The 20,857-nt window shown below is 33.1% G+C and overlaps 1 protein-coding gene across 1 annotated transcript in view; it reads left to right on the top strand.

Moving 5' to 3' along the window:
* LOC118192118 (uncharacterized) overlaps nucleotides 1-20,857 on the top strand; it is a 97,514-nt gene that overhangs the window by 19,855 nt on the left and 56,802 nt on the right. The window contains exon 5 of the mRNA XM_035363022.2: nucleotides 7,778-7,896. Within this exon, the coding sequence (XP_035218913.1) occupies nucleotides 7,778-7,896 (119 nt within the window). The remainder of the gene's footprint in view (nucleotides 1-7,777; nucleotides 7,897-20,857) is intronic.

Genomic DNA, 20,857 nt, shown 5'->3' with positions numbered 1-20,857 from the left:
AGTCTAAGAGGGTTGGTCATCTTCATTTTAGACCGCTACATTTTATTACGAAGAAAGTGTTTTAGACATACAACAAACTGATGCGAACATTCTTCACTAAATAAATAAGCAGTATTTAAAATTTTTCCAATACACTCTTTAAACAGATAACATTTTCATAAAATATCCTTTAGATTTCAAACTAAATGTTCAGAAATATGCAAAATTCTTGTGAATTCAATTAAAAAATAGCATTTCAAAATATTTACATTATTTAAATAAATTTACATATGATTATCTATATGCATAAAACCGGCAAGTTAAAAACTTTGAATTTATGCACGCAAAACAAATAGTACTGCGTTTAATTAACCTGAATTACATGCAATTGCATATAAAGAATAACATTACTTAAGCAATAAGTCAGATAAAAATTAGAAAATCAATAGTCTATTTTAATAAGTTACAATAAGCGTATTCTTGATACAGATTTATAAAGCACAAACTAATTTAATAGTAAATATAATAATGGCGAATTATTTATTCTTTTTGGAACAATGCTCGTCACTTGTATTGGTTTGCTGAAGTTTTATTTTAATACATTTTAAATAATCCAATTCTTTTAATGTACATTGATTTGAATGTGATTTGTAATTTTCATTAGAAAAAATTTTAATAAGTTTCATTTTCTTGCATGCTCATGCTTTACATAGCATATATTGGTTTGCTCAACGCAATGTAACTGTAAGCAGCAACGAAGAGTTGAGTTAAAATTTTCATATTTTGTTACATAAATTATTAAAATAACCATAAATTATTAAAATACAGCGTAACATCCGAGTTTCCGAAATGTAACCTGCAACTTTTCTAGGAGTTACAAATTTGAATTAAAAAAAATAACTGTAATTAAATATTAAAAATGATACACTAAGAAAAGAAGCACAAAAGTTTTTTTTTTTTTTTTTATGTTTGTTATTTTATTGTTTTTGGATATATATTGTTGGTGAATAGTGCAGTTGATTTTGGCAAATGACATATAAAGAAGAATGATGTACATTATTTATTATTTAAAATGCATAGAAATTTCCTCTAAAATAGTATCAATTGAATGTTGTCTATTCAGTTGCAATGATACTTTAACTTGGTTAACATATCAAATACAGTTTCATTTTTAATAACTTTGTCAGCAATCTGAAGAACCATTTCAAATCATTACATGATTTTTAATAAAACTTGGATTAGTCTAGTTTTAAAAATATTTAGAATTACCGAAATAATAAAAGCTAACCTTATTTTAATTTCTTTACCAAAGTACTACATCCTTAGTCAGCAAGAACTGATCATAAAATCTGAGCCTTATGCCCAAGATTCATAGGTCTAAGCAGCAAAAAAAGCTTGTCGCTCTAGAGGAAATCATCACATAAGATGGAAAAGGTTTTACAAGTGATCATTATGTTAGAGACAAATCACAACTTTTTAAATTTAATCTCTTTATTAGAGATCAAGAATTTTACCATAATTTTATTTTCACATATGCAATTGATCACCGTGTTTTTAACTTTCATTGTATAAATTAAAGAAATACCCAGCAAATTTGTTTTGACATGATATGCGAAAGGATGACTAAATACTGATTGATTTTACAGTTATATTAAATGACAGTGATTAAAAAAATACTAGCTGTAGATGTGTAAAAAACCTGTACTTGTAACCTTCTGTATTTCTAAAGGGAAGCTTAAAATGGTTCACAATAACAGATGGCTTTGATCATTTAGTAAAGTCATCGTAGGTACATTCAGTTCATGGTTTTGAAGAACTGCAGTAGCTCAGATTTGTTGCAAAAGAGTAATTACACCCTTGAGGGGCTGTTTTACTTACGGAACGGAAAAACAAGCTTTGAAACATACACCTACGAAAGATGTACCTTTCTTACATTTTCTTACAATGGCAGATGTGATGATTTGAACACATGCTTTCAATCAGTTGCTTCCTCCTAAGAAGGTTCCTAGCAAAGTCTTGTACTGTTTTAAATATGCTGTGTTCAAGCATTGTGAATGCTTCCATTCATTATTTTTAATTTGAAACAATATTAAGTTGTAATTACTGGTTAAAATGGCTTAAAATAAATTGATACATTATACAAAAGTTTGTAAAAATGAAAACTGGATTCACTCTTTCACGTAATTTCTGACTAGTTCTTCCAAAATATTTTAAAGCTTTACAACATGCTAGAAAAGTCTACATTTTGGGAAATTCATTTGTTATTTTTAGTTTTAATTGGGGTTATTATGTAAGAAGGCATTTAATCATTGTTGCTGTGTTACAGTACTTATTTTATTATATAAGTACTGTATTATATAAGTACTGTAAGGCAGCAATAACACAAATATTGCTTTATTTGTTATATTATAATGCATAGAGGAACTTTAAAAAGAGCAAAAATAATTTTCACCATTATAATATGTCCTTAAAGGGTTTCCAATGAAAGCATAGATAACTTAGTAGTAACATTAATAACATTATATTAATTAATTTCTCAGAATCAATAAAGATTACAAAATCTTTGTTGTTTAAATTAAATATAAATAAAAAAAGTTACTGTTTCATGAAATGCTAATTTTTTGTTATTATATAAATACTAGGAAGTGCAAAAGCGAAATCATGGCGAAATACATATAGGTATGAATCAACACAGTGCACAAACATTTGTACACGCTAAGCACAAACACAAATAATATTCTAAGCAGCTTGAAATGGATGCATGTTCACAGTGAATTTGCGATAAATAATGAAAACTGAAAACATTATCCAGTCTTACGAAATAAAATGTTATTTTTAATTCTCTTATTTTTAACTTGTAATATGTGTAGATGCTTTATTGAAGAATTTGTATTTATATCGTCTGGTTTTCATTTTATCCAAAATTGCTAACATTTTTCATTGATGAACAACTTTCTAATTAGTAGTCTTCCTTTTGTTTTCTCATAAAATCACCTGTAAATTCAGTTTCCGGTTAATTTAATTGAATATAACAAAACCTTATCTGCCTATGTGGCAAATATCTTCCTGAAATATTGTATTTATGTTGCATTTAGGGATATTTTAAAAAACGCACATGTAGTTAATGGGTATTTTTTAACGGGTGAACAAAAATTTTGTTTTTAGAAAGAATATAACATAATTGCAAACTATATTCTATCTCAAATGTAATTACAGGCTTCCTAGATAGTGCAAACTCAATTTTTTTAAATATATTTAGTTATCTTTATGCCCGGAGAGCATACAAATTGCCTTGCCTGGTAATTGTAAATGCCTTAAAATTTTTTTAACCATGTGATCCACTATAAGTTAAATAATTACAAATAGCATTATGTGAACGATTAATGAATTTAGATCTGCCAGTTTATTCCTATGTAATTAATCAAAATATCATTGTTATCATTAATCAAAATATCACATCCAATTATCTTTCACTCCCCATACTAAAACAAGCTCAAATTTAAGCTTTAGAAAAGATTTATTACATGTATTGCACAACTAGATGTTATAGCAGTCTCATACAGAAATTTTCTACGTTGTACGGTTAACCATTTTGAGTTATGCGATATACATGCATACATACAGATGGAGGACAAAATAATGCAAACACCTGTGAAAAGTATGACGTATTTCACACCTGCAGTACAGTTATGCCATCTACAACAGAAGTCTGCCACCTAGTTGAGCGTGAAGAGGAAGGTATCAGTCTCTCAACAGCAGTCACCTGCGTTGCATGCTTCGATCAAACTGTCTGTGAGAAGTTGAAATGTCAGAGTTCCAAAGAGGAATGATAGTTGGAGCGCGTTTAAGTAGAACATCGATTACGGAAACAGTGTGTAAATGTAATACCTTGTGGGGTGTGCAAGGAGTAGGGTATCAGCCCTTATGACAGCGAGAGGGTAAGACGATGTCTTCAAAGCACAACAGTGGCCGAAAGTCAAAGCTAGCTGATAGGGATAGACGGGTCTTGAAGTGCATAGTAGCCCGAAAGCACAAGCAATCATTATCCGAGATAGGATCCGAAATGAACAGTCATGTCCAGGACCCCGTTTCAACAAAAACTGTCAAAGGGGAACTTTATGCTGCAAATATTTATGGCAGAGTGGCAATTCGTAAATCCTTGGCGAGAGCAACTGATGCTTTCAAGCAACGCTAATTGTGCAGAGATCACAAAGGTTGGTCCCCACAGCAGTGGAAACAGGTAATATGGTCAGATGAATCGCCATTCACCCTATTTTAGACGACCGGACGCGTTTATATCTGGAGAATGCCCAAAGAAGCATTTCATCCTGACTGCCTATTGCCGACTGTGAAGCATGGAGGTGGCGCCATTATGGTATAGGATGTGATATCTTGGGCAGTCTTGGGCTACTTGTTATTCTGCATGGGAAGATCACATCCAATCACTATCTAAGCATTTTAGGGGATCATGTGCATCCTTTTGTCCAGACTTTATTCCCTGGGGAGTGACTGCATTTTCAAGACAACAATGCCCCCATCCACACTGCTAGGTGTATTCAAGAGTGGTTCGAAGAGCATGACAATGCAATTGAACATCTTGTTGGCCCCCTCAGTCTCCGTTCTTGAATATTATTGAACATTTATGAGCATATTCGGAGTCCAAACTTCATTCCCAATTTCCGCCTCCATCCGGACTTTCGGAATTAGAGATCGCTCTGCAGGAGGAATGGCTTAATATTCCTTTAAATATTATCCATGACCTTTATGCATCTATCCCACGCTGCATTCAATCTGTACTTCAGTCAAAGGGGGGTCCAACCCCCTATTAATAAAGATTTTCCATTATTTCACAGGTGTTCCTATTATTTTGTCCTCCATCTGTACATACGGACACACGTAGCACTAAAACTAGTCATAAGCCCCAAATATAAAATTTCAGCATTTTATGGTGAAGTCATGCTACATATGTACATGTAAACATCATGATGGAAATAGTCATAATGGAAATTTCTTTTGAAATATGAAAATTGAAATTTTTTGCGATTACAATACTTTATTTATTTCTCACAAGTCAAAACGGTGTCATAAAAAACTAACTACTAATAAATTCATGATGCAATCTAAAGAATTAATCAAATCTAATCTTTAATCTGTAATAAATTTAAAATATTTGAAAATTAAATATAAACATAATATTAAAATAAGTTGCAAATAATTTGTATTCGAAAAATTCAAACGTGAGGGAGAAAAAATTTCACAAATTCCCTTTGTATATTAAAAAGTATTTTCTCAAAATAATTGTAATTCCTTAAAGAATTCTTTAAAGAAACTGGGACTTTAAAGCATTTTATGTAGTTTCTATTACTGATTCATATTGTCTAATTTTCTGTATTCGGCACATATCTTAAGGTACGAGTAATATACAGCATATGTGTTAGTATGCAAACTATAAAATAGCCAAATAGGAGATAAAATACCATTTTAGCAACCAATCCTGTGACGAAGATACCATATGGAGAAAACTAATTTCACTCATTAAATTCAGCAGAGGGGAGAATTAGCTTAATTATATCCACATGGTAAGGGGGGCCTGCTCTTGAAGTAGTTTGAGTCAAAATACTTGCCGTTTTTGCGACAGACCAGGTGAATACACACGATTATTTTTCATGCTATTTCCTGAAAAAGCCGAACCACTCGGAGGGTTAAAAAATATTAAAAACATATCAGTTAACAACAAGCTGAATTTTGACTTAACCAAAAAGAACAATTGATTCAGGTAATCAGAATTTCATATCATTGCAATCTGGATAACTGGAGTTCTACTGTACTATTATATTGAATTCTCTTTTTATATATGTCATATTTTTATGTTATTTGGTCTTAATATTTTATATTTGTTATCAATATGTTACTCTCTCATTTATTAAATTAAAAGAAAGTTTAATATTTTACGAAACACTTAGTTTTGAGTACTTGCATATTAATGCAACCACCTTGGCAGTTTTTTACCGATGAAAAGGTAAAAGTTACTTTGTGGAAGCTAGTTATTAGTTTTCATGCCTTTTTTAAGGAAGATTCCCAAACTACTGACATTTAAACCACTTTGGCACAATTTGGCAGTTTTTTACAGATGAAAAGGTAAAAGTTACTTAGTGGGTGCTAGTTGTTTTCATGCCTTTTTTTAGGAAGATTCCCAAATGACTGATATTTATTGTAAGTTGGTAGATATTATCAACATATAAAAAGAAAACTTACTTCAGTAATGTAAAATTTAAATTTGAAGTATTAAATAGGAATTACGTGATACATTTTAGAAAACAAAACTCGCATTCTTTTTCAAATCTTTCTAGCATACTTTTTATGTACTAATCTCCTGCAGCACACAGAGATCCATTTTCGATAAAAAAGCATAGAGCTTCCATAAGAGAATAATGGAGACATGACTTCATGCAATACTCGCCAACAGCCACTATCTAGGAAGTGTATTTACTCATTGTTCCCTGTAAAAAATTTTCAGCAAAATTCTGTATCCCTGAAAAAAGTCTATCACAGTTTCTTTCATTGCTGGCAAATTCCACAAGCTAAACTAAGTTTAAGGCAAAAAATACCATGATTTAATTATAAAACCCATTATAACTTGGAATACAACTACAACAACAACAACAACAACAAAAAAAAAAAAAAAAAAAAGGCATACAAAATGGCAGTGTTGCTTGACTGAAGGATTGTTATAAGCATGCTTGCCAGAAGAATGTTTATATGCATAGTTGCCAGAGTTTGGGACATTCTGAAAATTGGGCGACTTCTACTAAAGTGGTTGCATTAACCCTTAGCGCTCCGCACGCTTTTGTACCACTACCTAGCAGTAACTCTGGCACATTTTCGCAGCATCCAGAATATCTGCATAAATCTCTTTCTTGTAAATATTTTACAAAGAAAGGGATGTGACTATTCTCCTTAACTGACCAATAATCCTGCATATTCGGCCAGGGGTATCGTACCTATAACAACTCCAATAAAAGCCCAAAACTCTTCCTCTTCCACTGCATGCCATGTTTTGCAAATAGAATTACTAGATATTTCTTTATTCTTTAGAACATTTTCTGCGTAATTCTTGATTTCTTTTATAATTTCATTTACCAGTTCGTTTGTGAAAAATAATTTGAAATATTGTGTTGGCTGTACAATATTTCTAGGAATTTGTAGTCCAATGACCTTTGGCGATACACTAAAATGTATTCTATCCAGAATATCTAATTATTTCCTGACATCGCGCCATTCATCTAAGTTTTCTGGCGACTCTTCGCTTTCACTTTCAATAAACTACCATTCGTCGTCTCTTTGATAGTATAATCTTGGAACCACTACTTGAAGTGTCAGAATTATAATCAACATTGTTTTCCACAATATCTTCTAACAATGAAAAATCAAACAGATCTTCACTATCACTCAACTCTATATTCTCATCACAATAATTATTTTTCTCCATGTTGTTAACCATAAAATGGGTCAAATAATGTTTCAATCGTAACAGTAGCGAGACTGAGCACGTTTTAACTACAGATAACAATTGCCAACGCCAACGATTCCGTAACATCTTAAGCCTAATCATGCTAAAAACATTCGGCTCCGCAGCGGAGCCTACGGAGTTACGGAACAAATGACGGACGGCTCTGTAGCAGAGCCAATGGAGTGCTAAGGGTTAATATAAGTCGCTAGTATTTTTGTATTTTTTAGTTTTTAGTTTTTGAGAGATGTGTATTTATTTCAGTATGAAAATTTGCCATATTATTTATAGGATATACCTCCTGAGGATATGCAGGCTAAATGTGTAGGTAAAGATAGTAATAATAATGTGTACTGGTATTTTTGTGATGAGAGGTTGTATAAAGAAAATCTGTCACCTAAAAAGAAAGCGTAAGTAATTTTCATAATCACTATATTTTAAACTCTTTTTTTTTTTTTTTTTTTTCCCTGGATAAAATTCCTTTGTATTCTTTCATTCTTTCTGAAATATTGATTTATCAATCATCTTTGTCTTTATGTGTGCTTTATTGCCTTAAGTTTTTATCAGTATACTTTTACAATTATTCAAATTAATTATTAACTGTGCACTTTTTAATTATTAAGTTTGTAATGAAAATAAAAAAAAAAGTTATGTGTTTTAAATGTTGTAATGTAAAAATCTATGTTTTTATGAGTTTAATATGTGTCATTGCATTTTTCCTTTCTCTGAAAAATTTCAATAAGGTAATTATTCCGAAAATCCGAAATTGTTAAGTTTTTGCTTGAGTAAGAAAATGATAGGCCTGTGTGAGCAGTAATTTTCAGATTAAAATGAAATTAAATTTAAAATTTTCTACATTTTGAGAAATTATTCCAGTATTTGTTTAACTCTTTTTTCCAATGCTTGAATTAAACAAAATACAGTCAAAAGTCGTTAATTCGGACACCCATAATTCGGAATGATCTATAATCCGGACCTCAAAACTAAAAACTTTCTGCGCATGCGCCGCGCTAACACATGCGCATAGGCGTTTACGTGTGCGCGTAAGACCTTTTACGACTGCGCATATGAGTGTGCGCAAGTGCAGAATACGTTTTCGCGTGCGCGTTTTATGTATAATAGACGTATAAGCTAAAATTATCTAATTATCTATTTCAGTTAATGTTGATGATTGCGTTGTTCCTTAATTTTCGAATTGGATCCGGCTTATTATTTTTTGCAGACTGTAAGAGCAATTTTATAAAAGTAAGCTTAAACTTTCGATTATATCAAATAGAATTTCCGATATATATTTGTTAATATGTAAAGGATCTAAAGCGAAAGTATGTTTTGAAATCCGAAATCTGTTTATCAATTTCACGCTGCTCGGCGGGGGGAACGCAGCGGCGGGTGCGTAATGAATTGGAAGTTGATTTGTCAGCACTGTCCTTATCTTCAGCGCAGATGTTTTTATTTTATTTGGCTTATAATTCCTTACCAAATGTAGTATTTCATCTCGATATGCTCCGTCTTTGATATGATTTAAAACAAGTTTCTCGTCATTATAATTCGCTTCCGATAGCGAAGAAAAGTAACAGAGGTTATTGAAAACGAAAAAATTTCGATTGACAAATTAGTCGGTGTTCTTGACACAGCAATTATAGGACTTGAACAGCGGAACTTTGTAACTGAACAAGAAATTATGTTTGTTTAATAGAATTAAAGAGAAAGTATTATCACATGAAATGAAGCAAAACTTAAACAACTTACATTGAAAGAAATGTTTAATAAAGTAAACAAATAAATATTAAGCTTTTTCTTTTTGCAAATTTTGATACCCTTTAGATCATAATTGTTCTTTATTTCATAAATTACGGTTTCATATTTTTAATTTTAGAATTTCTGCATGCCATCTTACGAGATTTAAACTGATGATCTATAATCCGGAATCGCCGAAGTCCCGACGAGTCCGGATTAACGACTTTTGACTATATAGTTCTGTACTGTAATTGATATGTAACTAAATATGCATGATTCTGTATGGTAGTGAAAGTGTGTATTCTGGAAGTTTATTAAAAAGGTGATTCTAATGATATTGTACTAAAATCTTTAATTGCACCATTGTCTTTACAATAAAAGCTGAATATCATATGTTTTTACTTTCCTTTCAGTAGCCAAGTAGCCAAAGCTGCTGAACATTTTTATTTCAGATTTAGTTCTTGGTGACTGACTGGGTTAGCTACACTGACTACCAATAAGTATTTGGACACCTGTGATAGAAAAGAAAAACTAACTTTATTCAAAATCAATAGTTCGTAGAGCCTCCACGAGAGGTAATTACAGCGTGGACCCTCCGGAGCATACTTTCCACAAGTCTTTGACAGCTAGTGGTATTTTCTTCCACTCGGCTTGGAGAAGATATAGAGGTTCCTTCACTGATTTTGCACGGGTTGTGCATCCCTGAATTTGGCGATGCAACTCGTCCCAGAGGTTCTCGATAGGGTTCAGGTCTGGACTCTGGGCAGGCCAGTCCATTCGATGAACTCCATTGGCACCATACCAAGCCTTGGTTAACGTCGAAACATGACAACTGGCATTGTCGTCCTGAAAGTAACAGGGGTCCAACCCATAAAACTGCCACAACGTAGGAAGCACATTGTCATCCAAAATAGTGTAGTAGGCATCGGAGTTGAGCTTACCATGAATGGGGATCGAGGGTCCCAGCCCATACCAGGAGAAACACCCCCAGACCATAATCCCACCACCGCCGAACTTGACTGTTGGCACAATGCATTCTGGCAGGAGTCGTTCTCCAGGTAGATGCCAGACCCAGACTCTGCCATCCGAAAGGTAAAGGGTGAACCTTGATTCATCACTCCAAAGAACCCGTTTCCACTGATCTACGGTCCAATTTCGATGTGCTCTGCAGCACATTAACCGAGCAGCGAGGTTGGACTTTGTGATCAAAGGTTTATGGGCAGCAGCACGACCATGAAAACCAAGCAGATGTGCTTTCTTACGGATGGTGTTCGTTGAAACAATACTCCCGGATGCCTGTTGAAACTCCTCGCGGATGAGGGCCATCGGTTGGGTGCGGTTCTTCCGAATTTCTCTCGACAGCACTCGTTGGTCTCTATCTCCCAGTTTCGCTGGTCTGCCGACTCGGAGCACATTCTGACAATCATCGCTCACCTTCCACTTCTTAATCACGTAGGCCACTGTCGATTTTGGGTACTTCAGATCGCTAGATATGTCCCTTAAGAATCGGCCACATTTGTGATACCCGATAATTATACCTTTCTCGAAATCAGAGAGCTCCGAACTGCGAAGCATCTAGCATGCGACTAAAGCCGATGCCATTTCCTACACGATATATACTGGCGGAGTCTGTGACGTACCTTAAGACCGCAGATATCGTCACCTTGCATAGGTGTCCAAATACTTATTGGTAGTCAGTGTATATGAAGTTTGTATTGTTTCTGCTAGGAGTAATAAAAATATCTGCCAGTTTCCACTAGTTCTTCATGAAGACATTCTTAAGTATATACACTGTATAACATAAAAAGGTATGCACCAACAAGTTATCCTAATGGGATGAATATCGATAGATGTGATATACACATATTGAAAATGAAATGCTAACACTATCATAGGAATTAAATGTTTTATTCGGGCAATACAGTACAAGAGTTCCCCCCTCCCACCACCACCATTGCAAGAAAAAATCAATATTTCGTTGTTGGCCCATTTCTGGCAAGCTGTTATCTGGCTAGGCCTTAACTCATAGAGTTAGTGATTGTCCTGCTGTGGGACTCATTGCCATACACATTTCAGTAAAACATGCTCTGTTCAAAAGAGATTTGGCAATACTGCCGGCTTGGGAAGTGTTGGAGAAGCATAAAGATTGTATACATTGGAATGCTGAATGTCTCGGTTTGGTCCATGATGCTCGAGTTTTAAGAAATTCAAATATTTAGAGCTAGGGAAAGCAAGAAAACTGTTTTCACCAGAAAATTTTCAGCTAAGAAAACTTAATGGCAATGTAAAGCCACTTCTTATGGGTGACCAGACTTACTCTTTATTGAATTGGCTGATGAAGCCTCATGGAGGTAATTTAAATGCTGAAAGAGCTCTCTTTAATAGGAAATTGAGTTCTCGCATATATGTAGAGCATGCTTTTGATCAGCCAAAGGGAAGGTGGAGTTGCCTTCACAAAGAAAATGACAGCAGCCTTGAAAATGTGAAACCACAAAGTGATGGTATGCTGTCTTCTGCATAACATATGCATAACACTTGATGACAAATTCCTGAATAACTGGCTGGTATTGGATGAGGAAAATTCAGATGCACCTTTCAGAAGAAAATCTGTCAATTTCTGGAGGGAACCTTAATGAAAATCTAGATAATCTTATATCTGGAACAGATGTTCAAGATTTCCTCGTGCAGTATTTGTGTCGTGAACATTGTGAGTTTAAGAGAAAATAATGAGCGGTTTGTTAAAATTTAGATCAGATGAAAGATCTTTTAATATATAGCGTTTTAATACTATTTAGCACAGTGTAATAAGTTCATTTTACAGTACGCAACATCCTCAAAAATGATCGTTACAACGCAGTTCGATCATCCATCTTTAGAACAACAATCTCTCTCGTTGCCATTCCGTAACAGAAACTTACCTCTCATGGAGTTCGATAGTGGCGCGACATTCTCCCCACCTTGAGTTTGGGGATACAAACTCAAAACAGTAATATAATGATAATACATACATACAATTTTGAAATAACAATAACGTACATAATAATAATAGAAATATTTCAAAATATTAGAATGCAAATAAAAATCAGTATTTTAGAGTTCAAACACAGAAAGTTCAAAAGTTTGTTTAGAAATTTATAAATCCAGTCTTTTAACTGGTTTTATTTTTCGTCCTGAGTGAGACACGTGAACAGTTTCATTAGAGTTAGTATTAAGCTCAGGATTTTCAGCTACTACTTCCGGAACCTTTTGAGGTTCCGATACGTAGTAGCTGAAAATCCTTCTGAGGTTCCGATACGACTTGCTCGTAATTTGGGGTCAATTCCAAAGGGTACAGTCGTTGGATTGGTCTTAATATGTTTCCCTTTTCAGTTCGCAGTTTCACAAGTCTGATGATTCCATCTTTTCCTGGAAAGAGTTCCAGTACTTTCTCTAGCAGCCAATGGAGCCTTTTTTTATCATCTGTACCAATTAACACTATGTCACCTACATTTATTTTATCTTCTCTTTTGTTAACTGAAGAACGAAGGAAACCCAGATACTCCCTTTTAAACCTTCGTTTTAGATTTTCACGAACCTTTTGAATATGTCTCCATCTCAAAACAATATTAGTCTTTTCAATTTGATCCAAATCAGGAACATCATTTAATGGAATGTCCTGAAGAAACATTGAGGGGGTCAAGGTCTTCAGATCTTGTTCCTCGGATATGTAAGTTAACGGTCTGCTGTTCATGATAGATTCGCTTTCACAGACGAGAGTCTGCAATTCCTCGTAAGACAAACAGGAGCGTCCAAGATTTTTTCTCAAAAGATCTTTCAAAATCCCACTCAAGCATTCCCAGAAGCCTCCCCACCATGGGGAGGAGGGTGGGTTAAACTTCCAACGAATTTCGTTGACTCTAAATTCACTTTCAATTGTAGTCCAATCTAATTGTTTCAGAGCATTATTTAGTCCTGTAAAATTAGTACCATTGTCTGAATACATCACAGAAATTCGTCCTCTTCTGGCTATAAACCTACGCATAGCTTGGATGAAGTCGTTGGTACTCAGTGAAGGTATTAGCTCAAGATGGACAGCTCTAAATACGGCGCAAGTAAAAAGTACTATCCACACCTTTTGTTTAGATTTAGTCAACAGAGGTCCAGCTATATCTACACCTGATACTTAAAAAACTGCTGCTACTTCTGTTCGGTCTTTTGGAAGAGGCGGAAAAGGTACCTCAAGATGTTTCACCTTTTGCCTTTTACATGTTAAGCATTCTTTGATAACACTCCGGACAGTTCTTTTCCCTTTCACTATCCAAAATCTTTCCCGTAAAATAGTCAGTAGAGTTAATGTCCCAGCATGCTTGTTAGCAATATGTTCTTGGGCTACTCACTGCCAGGTGTTTCGATGGTAGAATTATTGGAGAAATAAAATCTTTCGATTCTTCCTCATTTATCAATCTGGACTTCAATCGTAAAATTCCTTCTTCATCTTCAAATATTAGAAGACCTTTCAAATTTTTTCGTATTTCTTCATTGGAGTAACATTCCTTTTGTATTACACAGAAAATAGTCCTTTGTGCATTTAACAATTCTTCATTTTGAAGTTCCTTACATTTTCTTAAGTCCTTGGCCTTTGGTTGAAAATGCAGTCTCCAAGCCATAACCCTAATCATCTTTGAAAATCTAGAGAATCTTCTGGCTAACTGTAATGGAATTGACTCTAGCTCTGTGTTACTAGCAGAGATGACCGACTTTCGTTTCTCTATCTCTACTTCTTTTTCGTTAATATTTACAGCTGACTTTGGCCACTGCTCCTTCGGATTCTTCAACCAGGCTGGCCCTTGCCACCACTTGCGTTTCTGAAGTTGCCTAGGTCCACAACCTCTTGACAAAATGTCTGCTGGATTCTGGTCAGTTGAAATATGGAACCAATCTTCCGAAATTGTCAATTTTCTAATTTCACTTATTCTGTTTGTAACGAATACCGACCACTGTTCTCGACGAGTTATCCACACAAGAACTGTGGAAGAATCTGTCCAAAAGTAAGTCTTGATGTTGGGAAGTTTTAGAGCTTGCTTCACAGAACTAAACAGCCTAGCACCTATGGTAGCAGCCATTAGTTCAAGTCGTGGTATAATAATAGTCTTCGTTGGAGTTATTCGTGATTTGGCTTGAAGTAATTGAACAGTCACTGAACCCATACTGGATTCACTACTTAAGAAAATGCATGCCGCATAAGCTGTCTTGCTGGCATCGACAAAAGTATGGATACTTAAATTGGATTCCTTCATCACACCTAACCATCTTGGAATTTTTATATTTTTGAGGTATTTCAGTTGTTTTCCCCATTTTAAAAAATTCTTCTTTATTTCATCATTCACTTCACCATCCCATGATTCTTTGCTCTTCCAAGCGACCTGCAGCAAAATCTTAGGCTGAATCATAACAGGTGCAAGGAAACCTATGGGATCAAATACTCGACTAACTAGTGAAAGCATTTTCCTTTTAGTTACTTTTTCTCTATCATCAAATTTCAAAAATTCGGTGTCTATTTCCAAGGTATCTAAATCTTTGTCCCAAACCAGTCCTAATACCGGTGATGTTTTACTTTCTGAAAATGCAGGAATACCAGAACTTTCCCATCCTCTGAGATCAAACATTCCTTCTTTCATTACATTAGTTGCAGATTCGATGAATATTTCTAGTTCGTCATTATTTTGTACACTAGTTACGCAATTATCGACATAAAAACTATCTTGTAATTTTTTAAGAAATTCTTCAGAATATTTTTTTTTCCACGTTTCTTTGGATAAATGATGGTCAATAACCGCCATCAGCAAAAATGGACTACAAGTAATGCCAAATACCACACTGGTGTGACGAAATGTCTTCACTCTACCATCATCACCATACCAAAGAAATCGTAAAAAATCTCGATCTCTTTCATTTAGAGATATCTGTAAAAAAGCTCTTCTGATGTCTGAAATCACACCAATTTCATGTAAGCGAAATCTTGCTAGAATAGACGGAATAGTTTCAATCAAATTAATTCCAGTCTCTAAGCAATCATTTAGAGATGGCTGATTAGAAAGCTTTGCCGAAGCATCAAAAACGGGTCTAATTTTCATGGAAGATAGTGAGGACGTTTCCTTAATGACTGGACGATGTGGGAGGTAATGAACAACGGGTAAAGACAACTCCTTTTGGGGAACTTCTTCAATCACTCCTTCCTGCAGCCATTCATTAAAGACTTCATGATACCTTTCACGATATCCGATTTTTTCCAACTTCTTCGTAGTAGATTCGAGTCTTTTCAAAGATATGTCATAATTGTCAGGTAAGACTGCATGCTCAATCTTCCAAGGCATATCAACCTCGTATCTACCATTTTCTAATTGACGAACTGTTTCTTGGAAATGAACCATAATAACTCTTCTTGACTCTTCTTTAGTTTTTTGTTCAACAGGATCTCGGATACCCAATAATTCTAAGTCCCACAACGATGAAATAGGCAGGTCTTCTTGAGATAACATAGAAACTATAGTCATATTTACATTGTGCTGATGTTCGGATTGAGGTACTTTACCCATCAAAGTCCAACCCAATTTTGTTTCTATAGCCACTAAACCTGTTCTTAGTTCTTCTCGTTTGCCAGTAAATAACTTCCCTGCAACGTCTGCCCCTAACAGTACTTCAATAGGGCCTGTATTCCCTTGGGTATCGGTTAAGCGTATTCCCTTATTTCCTAATTCGCGAATCCAAGAACCGTATCTTATGCTTGAAATATCATTACAAATAACATCATGGTCTACAGCATCTAATTTACACGAATATTTACCATCAAGGCTACTCAAATAAATCTTGTAACATTGATGTTTATAAATTTCAGTTTTCTTTCCACCAAATAAAGAGTGACTAAATTCTTCCTCCCATTGCAAGTCAAAACCCATTTCTTCTGCAGTAGACTTTAAAACATAACTTTTTGAGCTACCCGTATCAATCATTAATCTAACTTTATGCCTTTTATTCTTACCCTCTATGTTCACAACTAGGGTCTGAAGGAAAACTTCATTCGTAGCATGCGAATGCAAAGAATCGATTGTTTTCTCTTTTTTCTCATCATTTTCCTGGTTATGCATTTCACTAGACTTATTACATTCAAGACTAGGACAAAAAAATTTCAAATTCCTTTTTGAACAAATCTGACACTTAACACTTGATCGACACTGGTTACTGAGGTGATCTTTAACCAAGCATATTCTGCATAAACCTTTCTTTTTTACAGCAGACATTTTTTCATCTAACGGAATATAAAACGCCTTTTTACAATTACGCGTTTCATGATCTTTTAAACAAAACGAACAAGAAGGTATTGCTTCATGATTCATCAAATCCGACGCGGAAGGAATATTTTGGCTAGTTGCCAAGTGCTTACGATCAGACTTAGAAAAAATATCCGCTCTGCTTAATTTTATTTTTTCTTCTGACTGAACTTCGCTTTTCAGAAATTCAATTATTGCATCAAGACTCAAAATGTTTCGTTCAGATTCAGTAATTTTTCGTTGACTTTTAAACGATCGCAATACGTGAATAGGAATAGCACTTTCCACAAGAGGATATAAAATTGTTCCACATTGATCAGTTGTTACACCAAGACTGCTCAGGGCTCTAAGTTGTGTTGAAAGTTTGTTATACAAACTACTCAAAGAATCCTGCTTCCTTTTCACTGCGTTATCCAAAACAAGTTTTATTAACTCTTGAACATAAAAATCAATTAAAAGTTCTTTACGCCCATATCTCTCAGTAAGGCTTTCTATAGCCAAAGGATAATTTTCGTTCGTCACCGGAAAAGATTCTACAATATCTCTAGCTTCTGATTTAATTTTTGTTGACTGTATCAAATAATGGAATTTGTCTGCATTCGTTAAGTTATTATTTTTATGTATGTTTTTAAACTGATTCCGAAACGTAAGCCAATTTTTTAAATCACCTGCGAACTTATAAAGTTCTACTTTTGGTAGGTGTTGGCACAAAGTTTTACATGTATTTTCATCAGTAACTAATTTCTGACTACTCTCTGACGATGTATTTTGGATTTCGTTTAATTTACTTTTAATATTATCGAGAAATCGTTCCGATTTTAACTGTATCCTAACAGCCTTCTCTCGATAGTCCTCTGTTATTTCAAATTCTGTTTCGAATTCTTTATCATCAGTTATAGTATCTAAATAAGCACCGTGCGTCAATTCTAATGTTTCTGCCTTTTTCTTGAACAAATAAAAGCACATTTCTGCTTCTTCATAATCAACATTATCATCATTTAAAAGATCATCTAGTCTTTTATATGCTTTAGTAAAAGCTGAACGTTGCGCAGTTTTGTTTCTTTTCATCACTTCCATTTTGTCTTAAGTTTAAAATATTCAGATAAAAATTAGGCAAGAAAAGTATTTTAAACTTCAGTAAAACAATAATCAATAACTTCAAAACAGAAGTATAAGGTAATCAACTTACCCTATCTATTCTTTCATCCAACATGTTTCCAACAAACACGCCCACCCGGGGGCGCCAGAAATGTCGTGAACATTGTGAGTTTAAGAGAAAATAATGAGCGGTTTGTTAAAATTTAGATCAGATGAAAGATCTTTTAATATATAGCATTTTAATACTATTTAGCACAGTGTAATAAGTTCATTTTACAGTACCCAACATCCTCAAAAATGATCGTTACAACGCAGTTCGATCATCCATCTTTAGAACAACAATCTCTCTCGTTGCCATTCCGTAACAGAGAAACTTACCTCTCATGGAGTTCAATAGTGGCGCGACAATTTGTAAAACTCATAATTTGTAATTTAAATTGTTAAATTGTAATTATATATATATATATATATATATAATTATTAACTTTAATTAATTAATTAAATGAATTCATGATATAATTTGCATTTTGAAGTTTTAAATTTTTACATAAGTATCTAGGCAATTGCTAAAACAAAATTGTACTTTGCAAATATATAGTGTAGTTAAAAATTTATAAAAAAGTTATCACCTATACAACATACATAAATTGTGGTATAACATTTTATTATTTACAAAAATATTTATATTATGACTGCTACATTATTGTACATTACATATACCTTAATAATTAGATAAATCTGTAAAAAGAAATTAATTCCAAGATATGTATGTGTGTCTAGATGTATTGATTCATAAAATAAAAACTTTTAAGTTCAGTGGTCAAAATTTAAGATTTCAAACTTTATAGAACAGTAACTGAATTTTAGCAAGAAACAATACTTCAAAGTTAAAAATTATTTATTTATTAGCTATTTTTCTAATAAATCTAACAATTTTTCTCTGAACACTTTTTTTTCTTCAGAGATCTTCTCTTTCATTTCCCTTTCAAATTGTAGAAATTTATCTACAGTGGTTTCAATTGTCATTTGTATGACATGCTTTAGACTTTTCTTCCATTGTCTGGAAGAACATTGTCCATTCAATGAAGTTGTCAAGTAAGAGGAACATATAAAAATTATTAATTATTTAAATACACTCCATTGAAAAATACTAATGTGCAAAGCAAAGATTATTCAGTTTTTATTCCTTTTTTTCTAAAGTGCACTATCTAAATGGGGAAATATATTATAAAAGTCTAAGAAAAGTAGTAATATCTTTTAGTAAATAATGAAATGTATATATTTATTGTTTCTAGCATTGAGAAAAAAATGCAGGTGCCACTAGATATCGAACACACATAGTTCTCCACTAGAACATATGTATCTTGAAGCCCAGATTTGGAATATGCCTTTTATTTATTTCGTGCTTTGTGTGAATTTAATGAATTTTTGATTAACAAACTTAACAATTCAAAATCAGTGTGCTGCAACTTGACAGAGTTAGATATTTATTTTTCAAATGTAATCAACAAAGTTGGTGATTTAAAATAAATGTATTGGTACTACCAGGTATAAAATATTTTTATCTTCTGCATGCCAGTATGTTGTCATTAAGCAAAATATAAGGTATTTAATGTGTGCTACTGATTAACAAACTAGAGCTTTAAATGCAATTTTTCACCTAATGGTATTATTTAACTAGATTCACAAAATTATGCTAACCGGACTCATTATATATTTATTCATTTTATATAATTTCTTTAAATGGTTGGCTTTACTAGTAGCTAGTTTTATGAATGTATAAAAACTTTATATGAGTTTAAAAATATAAGCTTTGTTGAAATTTCTCTTTACTTAAGTCATATGTTTTATTTCACTAAATGTGGAAGCAAGTCAGTAAACCTTTTATAATACATATTGTCGTAAAAATTGCAATACTCAAACTTTCCCCAGAACCAGATTCAAATTCAAATTGTAGCAAAATTCAACTGAAAACTGTTGCATACAAAAAGTTATGCAATTCAAGAGATATCCTATAAATGTTTAAATGTTTATCTCAAAATTCTTTAATATTACATGGTATTACTCTGTTTTTCATTACTTGGTTAATTTAAGGTTAAGCATTTTTCTGAAATTTTAAATTCAAAATGAGTGATATCGCTTTATGAAAAATAACATTCTGCATGTTACATCTATTATAAATAAACTCTGAATGTGGGAAGTTAAACTCTTCTCCTGAATTGTTCGAAATATCTGTGTTGTATCTCTTGGTAACAACTTGCTCATTTATAAATCTATTCTACGTCACATGTTATATCTACTCTATCTCAGCATATTTGGGCCTTGTAAACTGCATGTTCTGAAAAAGATTGCAAGCATGTCATAATATGTAAGAAATAATATGATTTATGAGGAATTAAGTAGTGTGCAGCATCATACTTTTTATTATTACCTGGCTCATACACAAACATAATAGTGATTAATTAAAATGCAATTTAATTTTGCTGTAAACATTTGAAGAGAACATTTATCCAACAGGAGTAGTGCTTTCCGCACTGGCTCTCTAGTGTTATAGCTTTTGATCTTTTTGTAAATATTAAAATATAACTTACAAAAATGGGAACTAGATATTGGAGGAATCGGAAGAACATTCTCGTGACTATTCGTACATTTCAGTTCTTTGGTAATCCATACTGAAATAATTTAAAATATGAAATGGTTTAAAACTCTCCATACTTGTTTTAAGATATCTCTTAAAATAACATGCACATTTTAAGAGAAACATTATGAACAATATTTTGTGTATATTTTCTGTTAAATAGTTAATATAACATTAATACAGATCAGGAAATAACAAGAACAACAGTTTGGATAATAATAAATAATGAAACAGTGCTTGTAGCCTGTCTACAGTAGCAGGCATTTAATTACTCCATTATAAGCACGATAAAAATTTTGTGGTAATTAACTAGCTTACAGAACTACAGAGCATATAATACCGATGACAGATCTAAAACCATGATGCAGTAAGAAGAGTAAAGTTTTAATTAGTACAACCTGGAATAATGATAAGGAATATGTTTATAAAAAAAGATAATTACTTCAGTACATGAAATTTATGAACTTCTTAGGCAGAATTCCATTCTGCTTGATTTTTTTTTCTGTTTAATCTATTTATCTTATCATTAAATTCTGCACTTTTACTGTTCCCATATTTTTGATGAAAGAGTCACAGATTTTGTTATCTAAA

Source organism: Stegodyphus dumicola, chromosome 8 (genome assembly GCF_044657685.1).
Source record: "Stegodyphus dumicola isolate Sdum_Otavi_A_Nest chromosome 8, ASM4465768v1".
Lineage (NCBI taxonomy): Eukaryota > Metazoa > Arthropoda > Arachnida > Araneae > Eresidae > Stegodyphus > Stegodyphus dumicola.
The sequence above is the reverse complement of the archived record's forward strand: the minus strand, read 5'-3'. Positions and strand labels throughout refer to the sequence as shown.